A 21537-nucleotide genomic window follows, 5' to 3' on the forward strand; every position below is an offset into this window, starting at 1 on the left:
ACTTTCTGACCCATGAGAAATGAATGTACAAATCATGAAGGTGCCATACTATATTTTTATTGTGTAATATTACCATTATTTCAAAACGGGATCTTTCTTTTAACGAACTATAAAAATCAAGGATTATTATGGTGCACATGGAAAAATATTCAAAGCCATTTTTTACGGTAACCATTACACTTTCCTGTGTAATATGTATATAAGATCCAAGTCCGTTATATATGCATGGCTGGCTTTAAGTTTGACTCTCATCATAAAAGATTTTCAGGCGTCTGTCTATTCCAGCTGTATGAGTTTTCCGAGCTCTCAGCAATATGGGTAGCTGTAAGGATCGCAGGATAGCTGGCATGCTCTTACAAACACCTTTTGGAAAGGAAAAGGAGAAAGAAAATGTTTGGCTCACAACGTGTTTTGTGTGAGTCACAAAAATTCTCTGCTATGGAAACTCTATCCACCCATCCAATCTGACGTTTTCTTGTTATCTCATGAGTGGGCAAGCTTTCCTAGCTGTCTCTGTCCCTCAGAACTCTCCAGTGCTTACAGCAGTTTGTGACTGTGTGACAGAAAGGTATCTTTCTCAGTTGGTATCTTAGGAGTAATCTCTGTGAGTTGCAGCACATAGTACAGCTGACAGGACATAGGTCACCTCACAGGAAGTGAGTGGGTAGGACAGAGGAAATCAATCCATGTCTTTCTCTTAACATTCCCCTAGAGGCTTTTAGGGAGGTCCATTTACTGATAAGTTGTGTTTTTGTTGGAAGCTCTATTCTATTTCTGTAATCAGCCCTTCTTCTGCAGAACCAAATATTGCATTTTATTATGCCATTACTCACACCTACAGTACATACAATGTACAAAACAGTCCTTGCTCAGTCACAGTCTGTTCTGTATTGTGATGCTATCTAATTGTATCCTAGAGGTCACTGACAGGCATACAATTCATGGGATCCCAAATAGATTTGCACTACAAGATGGCGCCGACGGCAGGACTAGCAAATAGTGGTTTAAGGTGATGGACAGATCTGATCAGACATTGTTGGATCTGTGCATTACATAAGAAATGTAATGTGTCTGCAAGGTTCTCGATAACACACACAAATGACAAAAATAAATTGTTTGGACCACATGAGCAACTCTCTCATTGTACTCTGGAGCCTATTTATGTGCAGCAATGTAGCAATAGTCAGACACCAGGAAATGGTCCTGATGAGGTCTAAATAGAGAAGTGATTGGCTGAGCTAAAGCACATGCGCGGGCATCGGTCCATTCATGTGCAAGTGCTGTTTCATAGAGAAGTATGTAATATTGTATTTTAGAAGCTGCAATGGCTATCGTAATTTAAAGCTAGCGGAGCCAAGGTCAAAAAAGCTAAGCTATTCAGAGCTTTGTTAAAGGGATTTTTATGTAATCTTATAGAAATCTATGAGGACAGGGGAAGCTACTCCGGTACCCCGTTGCTAAATGGCCCCAATGCTAAAAAAGATTGATCTATTTTTATTAGTATGAACAAATTCTAATCTGAAATTATGCTCTCTGTGACATATTTGGTACAATTCACTAAAAATCAAAATTAGTTTTCCTTTTTTGTTAATATTGGCTGCGTGAGCATTTATTCCCTACACCTTAATATTCTGTAGAGACACCTTTTGCAGCTAATGGAATTTGAATTTATACTTTTGTATGAATTACACGTGTCACTATTGCACAAGTTATGTTTTTTGGGTATACATTTATCGTGTCAACATATGTCATCACCAGTTTGTCAACATGCTGAGAAAATGACATTCAGAATGTCGATATGAACAGAATGTCAACTTTCAACAGACATAAGGGTATATTTACTAAAGTGCGGATTTTTAGAAGTGGAGATGTCTACAGCAACCAATCAGATTCTAGCTATTATCTTCTAGAATGGGCTAAATAAATGTTAAGTAGCATCTGATTGGTTGCTATGGGCCACTTCTAAAAACCCGAACTTTAGTAAATATACCCCATAATGGGGTAGTTTTACTAAAGATTCAAAAAGAGACAAATGATGGTATTGCCTATGGGAACCAAGCATATTATCTTTATCATTTTCTAGACTACAATTGAGAAATGAAAGAAATAATCTGTTTGGTTGCTATTAGAACAACACCACTTGCCTGTTTTAGAAGCTTTAGTAAATTTACCCCCTTGTCTGATATTAGGGTTACTGTAGGGTAGGTTTAGAGTTAGGGTCAGGCTTCAATTAGGGTTTGGCTGTGTTTAGGTTTAGGCTGCTTGTGTTTTCCTGTATAAAGTGTACCTGGGAAGTACAGAAGGTGTCTCATTGGCTGACACCCTCACCTCCAATGACTTGTTAAGATTGTGGGGCCTATTCATCAACACTAAAATAACGTTTTTAAGGACATTTTCCTTAATTAACATTATTTTAGTATTCATGAACACATTTAGCACAGGAGATATCACTGATATCTCCTTGCTAAGTCCCCCTGCGTTAATTTCCACACTCCCCATACATTAGTATGGGGATATGAAATTTATGGTAGTCATCATTCTGAAAATTACGTATTTTCGGAACTTGATGGTGTTACTATCCGCCACTGTGAGGTGGCGAATAGCAGGTGAGACTTACCTGCTTTCAGCTGGACAGGTCCCCCGGCATCTCCCTCCGGCGCTCTGGTCTCTTCTATTGCTCCGTCTGCAATGCTGACATTGTGTTCTCCCAGCAGAACACAATAAAGTTTAGAAAAGAAAAAAAAATAATAATTTTTTTTTCTAAACAGTACTGTACTCTGCTGGGAGAACACATGACAGCATAGCAGATGGAGCCAGAGGCTGCTGCACGAGCAGATAAGTGCTGGACGGGGGGAGGTATGAAGAGGGGGCAGGGGGGGGTCACACAAACTTACCGCATCTGTAGTCAGTGCTGCGCATGCGCTGGTTTAACAGATGTAACAGCACATGTGAAGCACTGCTTCCAGCTGCGGTAAGTTAGTGTAGACAGGGATAACTATCTATTTCCCGAAAAGCTGTCATCGCAAAAATGACAGCTTTTCGGAATAGATAGTTATGGGGAGGAGGAATGATGAATTCCTCCGGTAATTAGGTAGAACTCCATGTGAGTTCTAAACCTAATTACCTCCTGAGAAACTTTAGGTATGATGAATAGGCCCCTAAATCCTTTTGAAAGGAGGAAAGGGTTTGAGGGTCCAGGAAACTCTCAAAAATAAATGTGCTGCCTGTTAAGCCCTTTAATCTAATTTAAGTATCTGGTCTTAAAAAACCACAGAGAATACTCCAATCCCTCCTTGCAGACTATGCCATCTGGACCAGCTAAAGCATACTGTACATTGCAAAGTAAGCACTTTATGTAACAAAATGGCATTTGCCCTGCAGACCAACAGTCTTTCTTGCTTACTGATGAGCTTCTATGTATTTCACATTTTTTATCTTTATATTCACAGACGGGGGCTACAGCCTTGATGGTGGCGTCTTATTCTGGACATATGGAGTGTGTACGAGAGCTTGTCTTACAGGGAGCCGATATTAATCTCCAGAGAGAGGTAAGCAGGTCTTATACCCAGATGGTATAGAAATATATGCACCAGCTGGACAACGTAACATAGAGGTCAATCAAATATTTAGAGAAGCCAGCTATTCATATTATAGTGCCAAAAACAAGGTAGACCTATTGCTAGATAACAAATGGGACTCCCTACCCTCTGGTCAGACTGCCCAGCCTTCTTTCTTTCTTTCTTTCTTTCTTTCTTTTTTTTTAAACAAATTTTATTATTGGGATGAGAGACAATAGACAAATGACCTACACGGAGGTCTACAAAAGACAAAAGGTATAACAATAATAAGCAATATACATATAAAAACAACATTAGAAAAATCTCATTCCATCTCTCAGGCATTTGTATATTTTAATGAAGTTTCATCCATATTTTGTGTTTTATAGAGAAGAAAAGTGTAGAGAAAAGGAAGCAATAAGAATATAGGAGGTAAAGAGAAACTGGGGGACGTGGGGTGGCTGCCCACGATCAGAGAGGAGAGGTAGGAGGAAGTTGGGAATCTACTCAGCTGGACACTCCCATGCATCCACTAAGTAGTGAACCAGTCTCTAAGACTCTGCAAGGGTAGATCGTCACCAATTTCCCTACGTTAGTCAACTGTATCCTGGGGGATATGAAAACGAGAGATCCATGGCTCCCATGTCTTAATGAAACTCTTGGAACTCTTGGAAGAATTCTTGAGTATGCTAGTCATATATTCCATAGAATATATATGCCATATTTTTGCTATCATCTGCCCCACGTTTGGGACTTACGTTTTTCTTTTTTTACCAGGCGGCTGCTAGTTGATATGTGGCTACCATGACTACAGTATATGTCGGAATAGGCTATGTTGATGATTAGTGGCTTCAAAGAAAGATAGTGGTAGCAAAAAATGAGAGGAACATTTAAAACCATTATGGATTGAGCAAGAGTATGAATCTCCTTCCAAAAGGGAACAAGCTTCGCACAAATCCACCACATATGTAAAATGTTACACCATCCGATCCGCCTCTCCAACATACATTTGAAATGTTGGGGTGCATTCTGTTTAACCTGGAAGGGACATACCATCTGTACAACAATTTGTCTCTTTTATGTGAACACATTAAGAGGTCAATCCAATTAGGTACGATTTGCGAGTTGCTATTTTCTCTTCCAATTCGCATAGTGAAATCATTTTGCAATCCAATTAGCAACTCGCACTGAACAGTCAGACTGAATTTGCATTTTTCCATTTGCAACTGTCTGAGGGTGAGAGATGGAAAGGAAAATTTATCTTAAGGTTAAATATCAGGACAATCTGCTGAACCCCTTGGACACCCTCCTAATGACTAAATAGGCAATTGGAAGTTTCCAATTAGTTTAATTAGTCCAATAATTATATGTAATTTTTATTTGGGGGGGAATTGTCCTCATATTGCCCCAAAATCAACTTTTTTTGTTAGTTTTAGGCACCCCAAATTTAATTACAATATTTTTTAATTGAAAAATATATATTTTTTTTGTATAATTTTTTTTACAATTTTTAAAGCTGCCCTCAAAATAACCTTTTTTTTTGCATATTTCATTTACTTCATTTGAGATTAAATGAAAAAAAGTTTGCTTTTTATAATTTTTTTGCATTTTTTTAAAAAAGGCACAAATCAGAAATGTAAAAACCTATACTTTGGCATATACTGTATATCATCCTAATCTTAATTTTCTAGAGTTTCTCCTATCTAAGCCTCCCATGCCATCTCGTGTGGATCCCTAGTCTCAGAACTGGGATATACGAGTTCTGCATACAGTGTAGAGATAAGGCTCTTGGTGCTCGCATCCTGGAAAATTAAGAATTCAGTAGAAGTGAGCTGTCTAGCACTTAGTCGCAACTTAATGATTGATATATTTTTATTTACTTTGTAAATATTGAAAAACTTTGTGTGAGGGATATAAAATGTGGTTTGTATATTGGTGAAAGTGGGGAATATTAAATCACGGGTAAGATCATTCATTAATCTTTCTCCTCCGTTCCGCCAATGTGTTCAGGCCCAGGTTCTCAAACTCTGTCCTCGGGACCCCAAACAGTGCATGTTTTCCAGGTCTCCTCACAGAATCACAAGTGAAATAATTAGCTCCACCTGTGGATCTTTTAAAATATGTCAGTGAGTAATGAATACACCTGTGCACCTGCAAGGTGACCTGGAAAACATTAACTGTGTGGGGTCCTGAGGACTGAGTTTGAGAACCACTGTGTTAAGGAAATCGGTCAACATCCTGGCCAAAAGTCAGGGTTGTCAAATAGAGGCATTATTTGGCTCGGGTGAGGGGCGATGTGAAAACGACAGTTAGCAAAGTCCCAAATGTCTAAGGTGTGGGAAATAGAGGAATGATGCAAAGAAGCTTTTTGTGAGGTCATTCAGATGGTGGAGGGGGGAGCCGACATATCGTGCGGTCAGCGGGAACCACATGATTGTCAGCGGGGACAGCATGATCCGTCTGCCGACGGAACGGCAGTCGCCCTACATGGTGTATCGCACCGTGTATGGCCACCATTAAAGTTTGGGACACCTAAGCCACCATTGGATGTGGGCTTCTGCAAGATATTTTTAGACCAAATAAATTGTGAAGTGATGTGTTGCAGATATTTAAAGCCATATGGGGAAAATGTAAATCTGGATAATGTCACTAGATAAATGTTTGATAATAAACCTAATGGTGTAGTATAACTGTGCCTGAATCCAGACAAAGAGCGCTAAATATACAATTTATTACATAATGCATAAAAGACAAAAATATAAAATATCTAAAAATCACACACAATACAAAACAATAACATACAGACTGGTTCAATGTAATTATAAAAAGGCACAACAGATAACCCCTGACGAAGGTATCTCTGGTGTCTTATATTGAATGTAGCACTGTTCCAATATAATTATCGGCCTCCAAACAAATAGTTAGTACAAATCGCCCGTTGTTTCAAGACTCATTAACACATGTATATGCAGGTTTATATCAATCCCCGCTCCATTTGACCAGAGATGGTCTCCACTCTTATTTTAACTCAGAGTCACACACTGACGTAATCTCACCAAAATGAGTATTTTGTGCTGATATGCTCAATTAGCACCGGATGGAGAAGCACTGGTATGTTGAATACATTTAAAAGTCTTTTGAACACTGGTTCATCAATAAGGACTCACAGTCCTAATAATAGCAACAGCACTGTCCATGAACACAAAGGTGGGAGAATGATAGAGACTACTTGACATAAGTAGATCTCAATAATGATACATTACCGCCGGCCGGCTTATGATGGTAAATATACTGATCTGTCAGGTATAGAGAAATGTCCCGGACCTTACTCCCACAGGTGTCTTGGCTCTGCTGGCTAATATTGATCTCATGCATGCACTCCCGATGCTGTAACTGAACTGCTCATCAGTCTTAAGGCCGTCCGTTCTTTCAGTTTTTTAAGAACCAGCTGATGGTGAATAGGGAATCCCTTACGCGTTTCTCTGCTGTAAGTCCTTGCGGTTTCGTCTCTCTTGCGGTCCTCTGACGAAACCGCAAGGACTTACAGCGGAGAAACGCGTAAGGGATTCCCTATTCACCATCAGCTGGTTCTTAAAAAACTGAAAGAACGGACGGCCTTAAGACTGATGAGCGGTTCAGTTACAGCATCGGGAGTGCATGCATGAGATCAATATTAGCCAGCAGAGCCAAGACACCTGTGGGAGTAAGGTCCGGGACATTTCTCTATACCTGACAGATCAGTATATTTACCATCATAAGCCGGCTGGCGGTAATGTATCATTATTGAGATCTACTTATGTCAAGTAGTCTCTATCATTCTCCCACCTTTGTGTTCATGGACAGTGCTGTTGCTATTATTAGGACTGTGAGTCCTTATTGATGAACCAGTGTTCAAAAGACTTTTAAATGTATTCAACATACCAGTGCATCTCCATCCGGTGCTAATTGAGCATATCAGCACAAAATACTCATTTTGGTGAGATTACGTCAGTGTGTGACTCTGAGTTAAAATAAGAGTGGAGACCATCTCTGGTCAAATGGAGCGGGGATTGATATAAACCTGCATATACATGTGTTAAGGAGTCTTGAAACAACGGGCGATTTGTACTAACTATTTGTTTGGAGGCCGATAATTATATTGGAACAGTGCTACATTCAATATAAGACACCAGAGATACCTTCGTCAGGGGTTATCTGTTGTGCCTTTTTATAATTGCATTGAACCAGTCTGTATGTTATTGTTTTGTATTGTGTGTGATTTTTAGATATTTTATATTTTTGTCTTTTATGCATTATGTAATAAATTGTATATTTAGCGCTCTTTGTCTGGATTCAGTCACAGTTATACTACACCATTAGGTTTATTATCCAACATTTATCTAGTGACGTTATCCAGATTTACATTTTCTGGCTGGTTATAGGTGTGTTTACAGGTACTACCTTTTAGGAGCAGCTTATGTATAGATACTATATTTAGATTTATTCTTTTTCATTTCATTCGCCTGAATTTCTTTGTTCTTTCGTGACCATATGGGGAAACCCTTATCAGTAGAGTTTGAAATAAATATAGGAGTCTTGGCAATAAATTAATTTTAATGGCATTGATCCGGCCAATCCACGAGATATAACAGCCACTCCCCTTGTCAATATCAGTTTTGAATTGTGCTAACAACTAGCTCCAGCCTGCTTTCTTTTAAGCATTTGCTCAAAACCCACGTGTTCACTATAGCCTTTACCACCCTGGCCTGGTACTTCTAACGTACACTGCGAGCTACCAGAGCCATAACTAGACTTTTTGGTGCCCTGTGCCAGAGAGAGCATTGGTGTCCCCCCCCCTGTTTAAATTGGCACATAAGATAATGCACCTGAAAAAGGGCCATGGCCTCATGGGGAAGGGCCAGGGAAGAGATAGGGGAGGCCAGGAGATGCTGGGGATAAAAGAAGAGGAAGCTACAAGTGAGAATGATAATAAACAGGAAAATTTACAGGCCCAAACAGCGCCTGCGGTGCCCTGTGCCATGGTACTGGTCGCACTACCCTTGTTACGGCACTACCAGCTACCATAGTGTCCCCCTCATTCCTACTGTCTCAGCATTGCCCTCTTTCCCTAACTTGTAACCTATCACAACCAGGGCCACCTCTACCTTCTCTAGTGTCAGCAACTTCTCCAGCAACCTCATATGTGCTTGTTCTGTTTGTACAGTATGTCTTTTATTTATTAATTTTTGGTATGATTTGTTGAACCAACTGTTAGTGCTGTGAAGTTGTGCAGTGATTTATAATTGAACATTATTATTAATAATAATAATAATAATAATAATAATAATAATAATAATGATGATTGTAATTGTTCTTGCTTTTACAGGGAAGTGCTGCCTAATAAACCTTACATGACTCTCCTATAAACCACCCCCAAGTAGCTGCATGTTTGCATTTATTAAAAGAGGGCAATAAGGTTTCTGCTTGCAAATATTTATTAACAATATTTGTAAACAAAACGTGTGAACTGACAGTAAGAACAAACAGTATGGCATGCTCCAATAACTTGTGTCTCATAGGGGTTAAATTGTCATAAGCAATGGTCATACCTGATATGCATTATCATAACCAAATGTTTGTGTGGAATGTGTGTGAAGTCCCGGCAGCTGAAGCCCGAACTGAGAAGATGCCGACAGGGGAGGTAAGTACCCTATCCCTACCCCTCTCCCCCCTCTAACCCTAACCCTCCCTTAGTGGTGACTAACGATATCCTCTGCCCAGTAGTGCCTAACCCTATCCTCTCCCGGAGGGTGCCTAACCCTAACTGCCCCCTCCCGCAACTTAAACTTACCCCTCCCGGGGGGGATGCGTATCCCTAACCTCCCCCAGGGGGTGCCTAAACCTAACCACTACTTCCCCTAGCCTAAACCTAACCCCCCCCCCTGCGCTTCGAACAGCTATAAAGCCCCGTTCACCTTAGGTCGGGATGCATTGCCGCTGTCAGGATTTCGTCATCGGGCTAAAGATAGGTGTCGGTAACTACATCCCGTTTGTGTCTTATTGAAGTATATTGCTTCTTATTTTGTTTATTGTAAGTGTTACTTGTGGTATTACCTGTACCCTCCTATATCAGCCATCCCTAATACGTGTTGTTATATTTCTCTTGCAGTCTGGTGCCACTGCCCTGTTTTTTGCTGCCCAGCAAGGTCACAATAATATAGTGAAATTCCTCTTCGAATTTGGAGCATCTACAGAATTTACTACCAGAGTAAGGAACAATTACTGTCTGCTAAGTGTTAGACAACTGCTGGGCATGTAGATATGTAACCCTATAATGAACAATATGATAATCTGAGGTAGATTATAGAAAGTTATGGTCAATGAGCAGTAATGCATAATATAATTGGAGACTAGCAAAAAAATCTTGCCTGCACTGGTAGTGGATTATTAGTGCAAGGGTTATTGGTGGATGTAAGACATACTTGCCAACTCTCCCTCATTGTCAGGGAGACTCCCTGAAATAGTAGCAATCTCCCTGTCTCCCTGAAGAGTCTAGCAATCTCCATCATTTCATCCTTACCCCCATTATGAAGCTGTTATATTAAAAAACAGAGATATATACATTCAAATGGGATCATTAGTGTCATTTCCATGCATTGGTTATTATAAGGCACAATGATCCCTATGAATTTCTGCAAAGTATTAGTGTGTTTTCATCAACAAACAATTCTTACTAACTGCTTTTGGGCTGGGTTTACATTTGGATGTAAGTGAGGTTTAGGACACGCCTCTCAGATTTATCAGTACACGCCCACTGTAACACGATAACATAGGTGCTGCTTTAACAATCTCCTTGATATGCTTTTTCAAAAGTAGGCAAGTATGATGTAAGAGTGTGACTCCCTATGGGTCCGTTATGATGAGAGAGAGAGAGAGAGAGAGAGAGAGAGAGAGAGAGAGAGAGAGAGAGAGCTGCATCAGAGTGAGGGAAGTGAGGAGTTTGCTTTGAAGAGCGGCACAAGTGAGACAAATTTGTTCCAAGCTCTGTGGGAGGATCAAGGACCCAATTCATGTTATATTATATTGAGCAGTGCACTGTACATGGTACATGTTCAGTTCCTCCAAAATTAAATACAATGATTAAAGTTTAGAAACAGAATTTAAAACAATAAGGGGGAGATGTATCAAGCCTTTGAGAGAGAAAAAGTGGAGAAGTTGCCCAAAGCAAACAATCAGCTACCACAATAACTCGGGTTATTGCCAGGCCTACCCAGGTCAAGGCTCAGTGGAAAAGGGTCCCTGGAAAATAACCTTGGTCGAGTGACCTGGGAATCCGATCCTGGTCATGACCAGGGATGAACCCAGGAAGGACCCGGGTAATGGTCCAGTGTTATGCCGGAAGACCCAGGTCACAAAATACCCAGGTCTGATGTGAATGGCTGGACCCGGAAATAACCTAGGTCCAGCCGCCAGTGTAAAAGGGGTAAAACCCGGCTCCGACCCATGCTCACTCCTTACTCAGTGTCCCAGGTTAGAGATGGGTTTTTGGTGGAAAAGGGGTATGCTGATTGGTTGCTTTGGGCAACTTCTCCACTACTCTCTCCTCAAATCTTGATACATCTCCCCTTCATGCACTAAAAACACTTTATTCGAAGAATAAAGTATTTTTGAATGTTTTTGTTCTTTTAACGCTATCCTTGTTAAATCAAAACTTACAGCCTGCAGGCTTACAACTAACACATTAATTGGGCGGTACGATTACGAACCCTATGACCGGCGGTAACATACATTTCTGGAAATCATCAACCTTTGATAATTAAGATTCTACATCTGATGGTGGGTTGTCTTTGACAGAATCATAGCAATTGTTTTTTTTTTCCATGATTGCCTTTGGATCTAATAAAAAAAAAAAAAACATACAGAGAGCAGTTTATTATTGTGAAGGACCGCTGAAAACTCCCAGATACATTTAATTTATATGGACACATTGATCACATTGTTGAGTGTGACATATAAAACACTCATGCCCATAGTCTTCATTTGTCTCTTATCATTTCCCTTATCCTGCATGGCAGCAGCTACAGTGACTAAAGGCTGTCACTTGTTATCATCAGTTCTCACTTATTACTCACCTACTCTCCACCCAGGCACACGCTTCCTGCCTCACTGTTTATCTGTAGCTTAACAACCTTCATAATCACAGTTTATTATTTGTACCTCCATAGACTGGGAATAATAATGTCATGTAGAACTCTCACATGTTATCTGTACGTTCCACAGGGAATTTGCAGTAACTTTAGGAGCAACTTTTTTAAAATGTAATATGAGTAATAGGTAATGAAAATAATCCAGGGCCCCAACTAGGGGGGGGCTAGAGGTGCACGTGCACCGGGTGCCAGAACTCAGGGGGTGAAAAAGGGCTGATTCGCGGTGGCTTGGGGGCTGCAGATTCAGAAAACTGCCATCCAAAAATGGCCACTGCCAAGGAAGAGACAGATGCTAGACCTCTTATTGGACCTCTAGTGTCTGTCTCCTCCTTGGCGGCAGCCATTTTTGAATGGCCACTTTCAGCAGATTTAATGCCGACTAGCCGTCCGCATGGACTCTGCTGAAAACGGCCATCCAAAAATGGGCGCCGCCAAGGAGGAGACAGATGCTAGAGGCCCTATTGAACCTCAGAGCAACGAGCATGAAACCCCTGGCAATGAGCATGGAACCCCTGGTAATGAGCATAAAACCCCTGACAACGAGCAGGTAATTGTATGCCCCTTACTGTGGGACATAAAATGGTGTCGGGCAAATATGTAAGTGGCACTTTGATAATAGGCATTACAGTGTGTGGCATAATGTGTAATGGGCATTATGGTGTGTGGAATAATGTAAGTCACTATACCAGGGACGTCTGACTAGTGCACTGCCTTATGGAGGAGCAAGGACAAAATCCAGGTACGGGAAGGGAGGGGGCGCAAAATTGCTGCCTTGCACCGGATGACAGATATCCTAGTTTCGGCCCTGAATAATCTATTCGTAAATGACATGTCAGTCTTTTTACTACATATAATTTGTGCTGGTGCAGAATTCATCATTACTGTAATATATTCATTCTGTCGCTTTAGGGATTTGAAGCTACTATTTAATATTGCATATAGTAATGTACACATTCTGTTGTTATAGCCACATATCTTCTAATTCCAGGGTTATTTACCAGGCTGCAGAAAGTCTGTAAAATAGCTAACAGGCTGCCTTGTTCTACAGCTTGGTAACGAGTCAATGTGTTAAGGGCTATGAAAGGAGATGGAATCCATTTGGTGCTGAATGTGTGATCAGTGAGAGCCTGGCACCCATTCAGAAAAGTGCTGACTTGGCTCATTGGCACGTTACGGTTTAATGCATTCATTTATTTCCGGACAGTGAAAGGGCATCTGAGGTTGGATTACAGGTACTAGCTTGAAGATATTTACTTTGTGCCCAGTGTTCTTATCCCTAAGTGAAGCTGTTTTTATTTCTGTGGGAAACACGCTGCTGAGTAAGTGCTTTAATCAGTTTTTAAAGCTACACTCCATTAAAAGCAGTGGTTAATGATTTCAGACAAGGTCCACTAGCAATCTACTGTCTGTCAGAGCTTATAACTCTCCCTGGGGCAGATGTACTAAGCTCTGGAAAGTGATAGAGTGCAGAATGATAACCGAAAAGCCACTCAGCTCCTCACTGCCATGTTACAGGTTGTGTTTGAAAAATGACAGTTGGGAGCTGATTGCTTGGTCATTTATCACTCTGCACTTTATGACTTCCCAGAGCTTCATACATCTGCCCCCCTATCTCATATCAGGGGGTCCATGTCAACATTTTGTCTCAAAAGGACCCCAGGACAACAAGTTTCATCCATGTGCCTTTTTCTCACGTAAATTTGCTGCTGCTGAAAGAAATTATGATGTCGGAAATCTGGAGTTGTTGGCCATCAAATGTGCTTTCAGAGACTGGAGGCACTGGTTGGAAGGAGCTACACATCTGATCACAGTTTTGACCGACCATAAAAACCTGTCTTATATTGAAACTGCTAAAAGGTTAAATGCTAGACAAGCTGGTTGGGCTCTATTCTTTACCCATTTTAACTACATTATTTCTTTCCGGCCTGGATCCAGGAATATCAAGGCAGACGCTTTTTCGCGAAGCTCCCAACCCATTCAACCTACTTCACCTTCTGAAGAAACCATCATTCCGGCTTCCCATATTCATTTGGCCTTGACTAGGAATTTAGCTGATACTCCGTTCCTGTCAGTCTGAGCCTCTTCTGGAAAACCGCCGGAATTACTCTTTGTCCCTGAGAGAGTTCGTAAAGCAGTTCTTACGGAATCTTTCTCCAGGATGTTCGTGAATTTGTCATGGCCTGTGATGTTTGTGCCCATAATAATTAATAAATCTCCTCGTACTGCTCCTTCTGGCCTGCTTCTTCCCCTCTCAAAGCCCTCTAAACCCTGGACTCATCTTGCAATATATTTTATTGTGGATCTACCTTCTTCTTCTCACTGCTTGGTCATTTGGACTGTTGTTGACTGTTTCAGTAAAATGGCTCATTTTATTCCACTCTCCAAACTGGCTTCTGCCAAAGAATTATCTGTTTTTTTCATTCAACATATTTTCCGATTTCATGGATTACTGGTGGATATTATTTTAGATCGAGGAACTCCATTTGTTGCTTGTTTTTGGAAAATCTTTTGTTCTTCTCTTGGCATCAGCCTCAGTTTGTCTTCCGGATACCATCCTCAGACCAACGGACAGACTGAACGGGTCAATCAGTTCTTGGAGCAATATCTCCGGTGTTTTGTCTCCAAAATATCAAAATGATTGGGTTTCCCATTTACCATTGCCAGATTTTGATTTCAATAACCCTTGTCATTCATTTTCTACCATTTCTCCATTATTTTGCAATTCCGGACTGCATCCTAGAGCTAATTCTTTTGAAACCATTTCTGGAAGAACTTCTCTCTCTACGCCAGTATCCAGGCTCGGTTTGGTTTGTAAGAAAGTTCGTCAGTGTCTTCTCAAAGCATCTTTACACTCCACAGCATTTGCTGATAGACACACCGCAAGCCATGTAAGTTCAAGGTTGGACATCTGGTCTGGCTGTCGTCTAAAACAATCAACATTCACCAACAATCACAGAAAATGGGTCCTAGATTCATTGGTCCCTACAGAATTATCTCTCAGATCAATCCTGTCACCTTTTGGCTGATGTTACCTGACACACTCAAGTTCATTGTGGAGAAGATTTTAGATTCCAGATTTTCACGAGTTTACAATTTCTATTCCATTGGAAGGGGTATAGTTCTGCATTTACACTTATGACCCATTTCTGCCTCTTTGGTCATAAGTTATGACCAAAGAGGTGGACCTGGGTTATGATGACGGGAGTTTAGCGCCCATGCGGACTATGTAGCCCAGGATGTAAGTAAACCTGTGCCTTTTGGAGTTGTATCTTTAGCACGTAGTGTAAGGCAGGTACAAGTGCACCCTGATAATGATGACTACAGCTAGCCAGGCGCATATTCTGTACACGCATGTGTGGACACATCTAGTGCTGCGTATAATTCATATGGGCGAATATACAATTTTTTTCCATTGAGCTTCTATTGAGCAATGTATGCCCCATGGGTCTGAGTCAGAGTTATACGCTATAATGATGTTTTCACAAATGGAGCAATTTTTTGCCACTGAGCATGCATCTGAGTCGCACTGTGCATGTGTCAAAGTACATTACCAGAGTTGCACGCTGCAATTCTTTATTCACAGTGTGATTGACAGGCAGCGAGAGTTTGGGGGAGACAATCCTGCACCTTCGATCCCATATGTAGGAAACAAGACCGGCGTCTCAGTTACAGCAGTCACTCTGAGTGACTATAGTCTCACTCAAGGAGTCGATTTTGCGTGATCTGCGTCCGATGTTGTATATGTGTACGCCATTGCGGACAGCTGCGATCTATCAGGTTGAAGTCTCAGTACAATTCCCAGCCACTGTGCATTAGCCAGGCTTGCCTACCCTCCCTATTTGGCCGGGAGCCTCCCGATTTACGGGTGCCGCTCCCGGCCCCCCGGAAAGGCAGGCAAGCCTCCCGGAAGCCTCCGACCCTCCCGTCCTCCCCCCTGAAAATATTATAAACCCCAACAGCGGGGGAGCCGGTGACGCGATTCGCGCTGAATCGCGTCATCGCGCCCCGCCCCCTGCTTCACACTGCCGAAAATAACGGCATTGTGAAGAGGGGCCAACTGCCCCCAGCTCCGCCCCCAATGACCGCCCCCGCCCCCTCACTGTTAGCCGACAATCAGCTCCCTCCCGGAAGGCTGGAGCTGATTGTTGGCAAGTATGGCATTAGCATATTTTCGCACATCCACAGCTGCGAAAGCCACAGCTGCGGGAGCATTAGCGTACCACGCTGAATCAGACCCCATTTTACTTACTGCTCTGCCTCAGGTCCTATAAGTCAATTTACCATTTTGAATTACTGATATAATCTCCACTCTGCTCTTTGGCTAGAAATACTCATAAAAAATGTTAAAATGAGTAATAATTACTCCACAGAAAAAATGTAGTGTGACCAGTGCCAGTACCTAATACAGTCGTATGAAGTAAGGAATGAACAGGCAATCATAGTAGTGTTGTTTACAATTTAACTTAATTCATAAGTTCACTTCTGTGTGAAATATAAAGATGACTTTATTCCTTCCCCCTGGCAGTAGAAGCTTAGGCTGTCTGAAATGCAGGAAATAACATTTGCAGCGTACCTTTAGGAATTTTGTTAGTGTATGTTTATAAATCTTCTGTTTAAAGTTACAGAGAATGTACTGTAGGCCTCATTCAGGGTTGTGCACTAAAGCTGCCGCAGCTGCAATTTATTTATGACATATGCTAATGCGACAGCCACAACAACTTGTTTTGAGACGCCCACCAGGGCCTTCATAGATTTTATATGCAGCAGACGCAGGTCAGGCAATCATCGACCCCTAGAGTGAGTCTATGGCCGTGCAGCATTGCTGCCATATCTGAGTGGTATACAATCGGGAAGACGGCTGCCTTAATACCGGCAGCCGGCTTCCCGACTGTCATATCCCGGCGAGGGATGAAATGCCGGGCGTCTAGATGTAGATGCCTGACATTTCCCCGACGCCAGGAGACAGGCGCCTGGCATCCCGATCGACGGGATGCCGGGCGCCGCGAGCGGACAGCCGCAGGGGGGGAGGGTTAGGTTTAGGGCACCCGGGGGGGAATTAGGGTTAGGTACCCCCCCGGGAGGGTTAGGGTTAGACTAAGGGAAGGGAGGGTTAGGGTTAGGCACCCCCGGGGGGGACTTAGGGTTAGGCACCCCCAGGGAGGGTTAGGCTACAGGAAGGGGAGGTTAGGGTTAGGTACCCTCCGGTAGGGTTAGGCTTAGGCACCAACGTGGAAGGGGTGGGGTTAGGCAACCCCCCAGGGAGGTTAGGGTTAGGCATTACTAAGGAATGTTAGGGATAGGGGGGAAGAGGGGAGGGTTAGGGTACTTACCAGCGGTAGTCGGGATCTTCAGAGTTCAGGCTTTCACTGTTGGTATTAGGCACTTATAGGGGGGATTAGGGTTAGGCACTTGGGGGGAAGGTTAGGGTTAGGCACCCCTAAGGTGGGTTAGGGTTAGGGGGTTAGGTTAGGTAAGTAGATACTTACCTTAGGACGATCGGGATTTCTGCATCTGTCGGCCAGGCACTGCCGGGAATGCGGCCAGTGGTATTTCATACCGATTCCATCTGAGTTGCTGGAGCCATGTTCTCTGCATACAGGATTGCAGACACTGTCGAAAACACGCACCAAAAACATCCGGAACATGCCTTTGTTTTAGCTGTCACTGGCCATTACCTCCCACAAAATGTTCGCTTCCTGTCAATTGAATCCTCACTGTAACCGTAATCACAACGTGACCGCATGTGCGCATTGCAGCTGGGATAATCGCTTAAATGCATGAACATCGGAATAGCATACTTTTGAAATGTCCTTTCCGGGAGAAGCCCAGATAGGAGATGCAGGTGCGCAGTGATGGGGGCAGAACTGGACTACTCGTCTCACAAGGCCCCACCCCCTCACAATGAAATGGCGCAAAACGTGTACATTTGACCAGGGAACAGGGCCAAATGACACGATTATTATAGACTTGCGTCACTGAGTCCCACCCCCTCCCGACGGACTGCAGATTCCTGGTAAGATACTGCCCATTCTGCCTACGTCACTAGAAAGTTGGCAGGATGCAGGAGAAGTGCCTACTCTTCCAGCGGGGCTACCTGAAAAATCAGGAGCCTCCAGCAGATAACAGGAGAGTAAGCAAGTATGCTACATGCTGGAATATGCAGTCAGGTTGGTGTAATGTGCCCTATTCTATGTCCAGTAGCAAAAAACATATTGTTGACTAGGAAAGATATTCTAATGAACTGTGCACTTAGGGGCTGATTCAGAGAGTTGCTAACTACTCTGATTTCTGATGGATTTTGCAGTGTCACTGCTCAATACATGCTCTGTGGCCGAGCTTTGCTGATGGATTTTGCAGTGTCATTGCTCTGTACATGCTCTGAGGATGAGCTTTGCTGAAGGATTTTGCAGTATCATTGCTCTGTACATGCTCTGAGGCCGAGCTTTGCTGATGGATTTTGCAGTGTCATTGTTCTGTACATGCTCTGTGGCCGAGCTTTGCTGATGGATTTTGCAGTGTCATTGCTCTGTACATGCTCTGAGGATGAGCTTTGCTGAAGGATTTTGCAGTATCATTGCTCTGTACATGCTCTGAGGCCGAGCTTTGCTGATGGATTTTGCAGTGTCATTGCTCTGTAAATGCTCTGAGGCTGAGCGTACAGTGGGCCTGATTCAGAGCCGCACGCAAAAAGCGCGCACTCGCTCTGAATCAGGCCGGACGCTTTTTTGGTTAAATCCGGCCTCCTGGCCACTCGCATAGCTGTGGGTGACCACCCTCAGCTTTTGCGAGTGGCCAGGTGATGGTCGTGACCATCGGGCTTGCGACAAGACCCTTGTGGTAGGGTCTCATTCCCGCAAGCCCCAGTGAGCTTTTGGCTCTAATAGAGCCAGAAGCTCACCACTGACATCACTCGTGATATCAGTGTGGCCGCCCCCCAAACGGCAGGCGTTCCTTCGGGAACGCCTCCATTTGGCCAACCACCCAACCTGCCCACCTCCAAAACAAGGCGAGCTGTCGATCAACATCAACAGCTGCCCCATTTGGATGCGAGCGCCGCAGCGAGTGATTTCTCGCTCGCTCCAGGGCTTGCGCATGCCACGCGCTTGCGAGCGGGTCTGAATCAGGCCCAGTGTGTGAGCGACTACGGATGAAACTTGTACATATCTCATTTGCATCTCTACTTGTAGCTGAATGAGCAGTAATGGGGCATTTGCATCTGAGGGCGTGTCATGGGTATGTAGGTGGTATTATGGGCCATGGTCCTGATTCAGTTATATGCTAAAGCCATTGCAGCTGCGATTGCATACTCAACTGCGTGGTGCAAAAACATACAAATGTCACAGACGCTGAGGAATGTATTGAGACGCCCTCCTGCGGCTTTGCAAATCCAATCATCTGCGTACAAAGATGCAGCATCTGTCACAGATACTTCAATTATCTGTCTTCTGAGTTACCCTATGGGTGTGCAGAATGGCCATGGGAACTGAGACACCAGAGACATTTTTCTTGCGTATGGGTCGCATGCCCCAGAAACGGTTGCAACAAGCCTGCGTTCATTGCCGCCACTCCCCATTACCTCCCACAAATGCTCCCTGATTGTCAATGATACTGCGAGTAAATAGTCGCTGCGACAGACGACGGTAATGTACCTTGACCCATGTGCTGTGCGACTCAGACACATGCACAGATTGCCAATTATCACTCAACTGTATAAACATCGGAATAGCGTACATCCCTGCGGCATCAGCCGTTACTTTCAATGTGATGTTTATAGCATTTTAAAGGGGAAAGCGACTATAATTACACACATAGGCCATTGTAATTAAAATATACGAATGTGATATGGAAAACTAGAGGTGTTAGAATTATTCCTGGGTCCTTTGGTGGTATCACCAGGAGATTTTAGATCTTGTGTTCAGCTGAGTGCCCCAATGTATGATTCCATTTAATAGCCTCCCATACCTACTGGGCAAAAGATAGTAATACGTACTGTACCCTGGAAGTTGAGATCATGGACTTCAGTACTTCTTTATTTAGCAGAGATTAATTTGTGATGAGGCCAATGGCATTGTATATACAATAAAAATGTTGCTGTTGTATTTAACCACTAATGTGCCAGTTGTGCACTGTCTGTTCATCACTCAAAATAAAGGTTCCTTATTCATTTTGAAAAACAAGCATCAGGCATTTAGGGTTGTCACTGTGTATACAATAGTGTCAAACATGTTGGAAAAAGTCCAAAAGTGCTAGACAATGATCTCAAGATATGCCACAGGATAATTTTGCCCTCAACCAATTATACTCCAAGTGGTATATTTACTAAAGATCGACTTTAATCGATTTCGATCTATTTGAAATCAATCAACATCAAAGTTGTGTATCTGGGGCTAAATAACACATTTACTAACAGACAATTTATTTTTATTTTTTTTGTAAGTATTAGTAAATGTGTGATTTAGCCCCAGAAACCAACATCGATCAAAATTGCTGTTTCTCATCACTCTGGGAACATTCCTTTCCATTCCATATGCACCTTAATGCCCCCAGTAGTAGTGCCCCTTATGCAATGCACCCAGTAGAAGTGCCCCTCCTCTTAACATGCACATGTAAGCAGTATAGTGACATTAATATAATTAATGAGAAATTGATGTTTATTATAACTTTACTAGCAGTGGAGCCATAACATAGTTTACGTATATAAAGTAAGTTGCTATATATAAATTTATAAGAAAACATCCATTTAAAAAATCATCCAAGGCACAGTTCTTGATACTAGGGACTTGGGCTGCTGTTATGCATACCTAGATTACCACACGACTCCTGAAGACTAATAATGGTTTTCAACTATAACAGCTGCCTTTCCCTGGTGAAGTAGGTTCACCCGGTACTAGGATGCCACCAGGACTTGGGTACAAAGGGCAAAATTTACTAAGCGGCGGGTTCTAAACCCCCGGCGGTTTGGTGGCGGTTTGACGGCGGGTTCTAAATGACAGCCCTGTTCTATTCTATTCTAAAATTTGTTTTGACGGCAGTTTTGCAGTGGTTTTGGCCTTAGTAAATCTGCGGATAGCAAAACTGCCGCCAAACCGCCACCAAACCGCTGGGGTTTAGAACCCGCTGCTTAGTAAATTTCACCCAAAGAGTCAATGTGGAAACTAGGCGGCACAAGGAATGGGATGAGGTGGGAGCAGGAGAGAATCCAGGTCCAGAAAAAGGTAGATTACCAAGCAGATGCAGGACTGACAAAGACAGAGGACCTCATTCAGAGTTGGTCGAAGCAGCCGCACGGTCGTACGCAACCGATGTTCGCTATACTGCACATGCGTAAAGTTCGCAATGCGCGTGCGCAAACTAGACGCTACGATCAGAAATTTCTCTCTCCTTGAACACAGCCAGGTCGGTAGTTTGAGTGACAGATTGAGGCGTTTGTGGGTGGTAACAGGGGAAGGTGCTTCAAAACGGGGGAGTGGAAATCCGAACGCAGGCGTGCCCAATTATGCGAGCAGCGTTTTATGGGAGTGCATACGGTTTATGGGAGTGCATAAATAACAAAGTAGCATCATGGCACATGTGACATGGGAGGTTTTTACACTGACATGATCGTAGAGCTTAAGAGAGGGTATGGTCAACCTTAAGCTCTACGACCAGTGCCGATGGTTCCCGATGGTCTCGATTAATCCTTATATGCCCGGAGATGACGTACAATGCGTACGAGAAGGGGGCATATTTTTTTGTCTTACGACCGCTTCCTCCCCTTGGTCGGCCAACTACCGATCTGAACTTAGGGACGTAAC

The 21537-nt window shown here is 42.9% G+C and overlaps 1 protein-coding gene across 1 annotated transcript in view; it reads left to right on the forward strand.

Annotated features, from left to right (window-relative positions):
- ANKRD29 (ankyrin repeat domain 29) overlaps positions 1 to 21537 on the forward strand; it is an 80660-nt gene that overhangs the window by 4110 nt on the left and 55013 nt on the right. The window contains exons 3-4 of the mRNA XM_088469512.1: positions 3450 to 3548; positions 9706 to 9804. Coding sequence (XP_088325638.1) covers positions 3450 to 3548; positions 9706 to 9804 — 198 coding nt within the window. The remainder of the gene's footprint in view (positions 1 to 3449; positions 3549 to 9705; positions 9805 to 21537) is intronic.

The sequence above is a fragment of the Taudactylus pleione genome, unplaced genomic scaffold (assembly GCF_031769625.1).
Source record: "Taudactylus pleione unplaced genomic scaffold, aTauple2 ptg000093l, whole genome shotgun sequence".
NCBI lineage: Eukaryota > Metazoa > Chordata > Amphibia > Anura > Myobatrachidae > Taudactylus > Taudactylus pleione.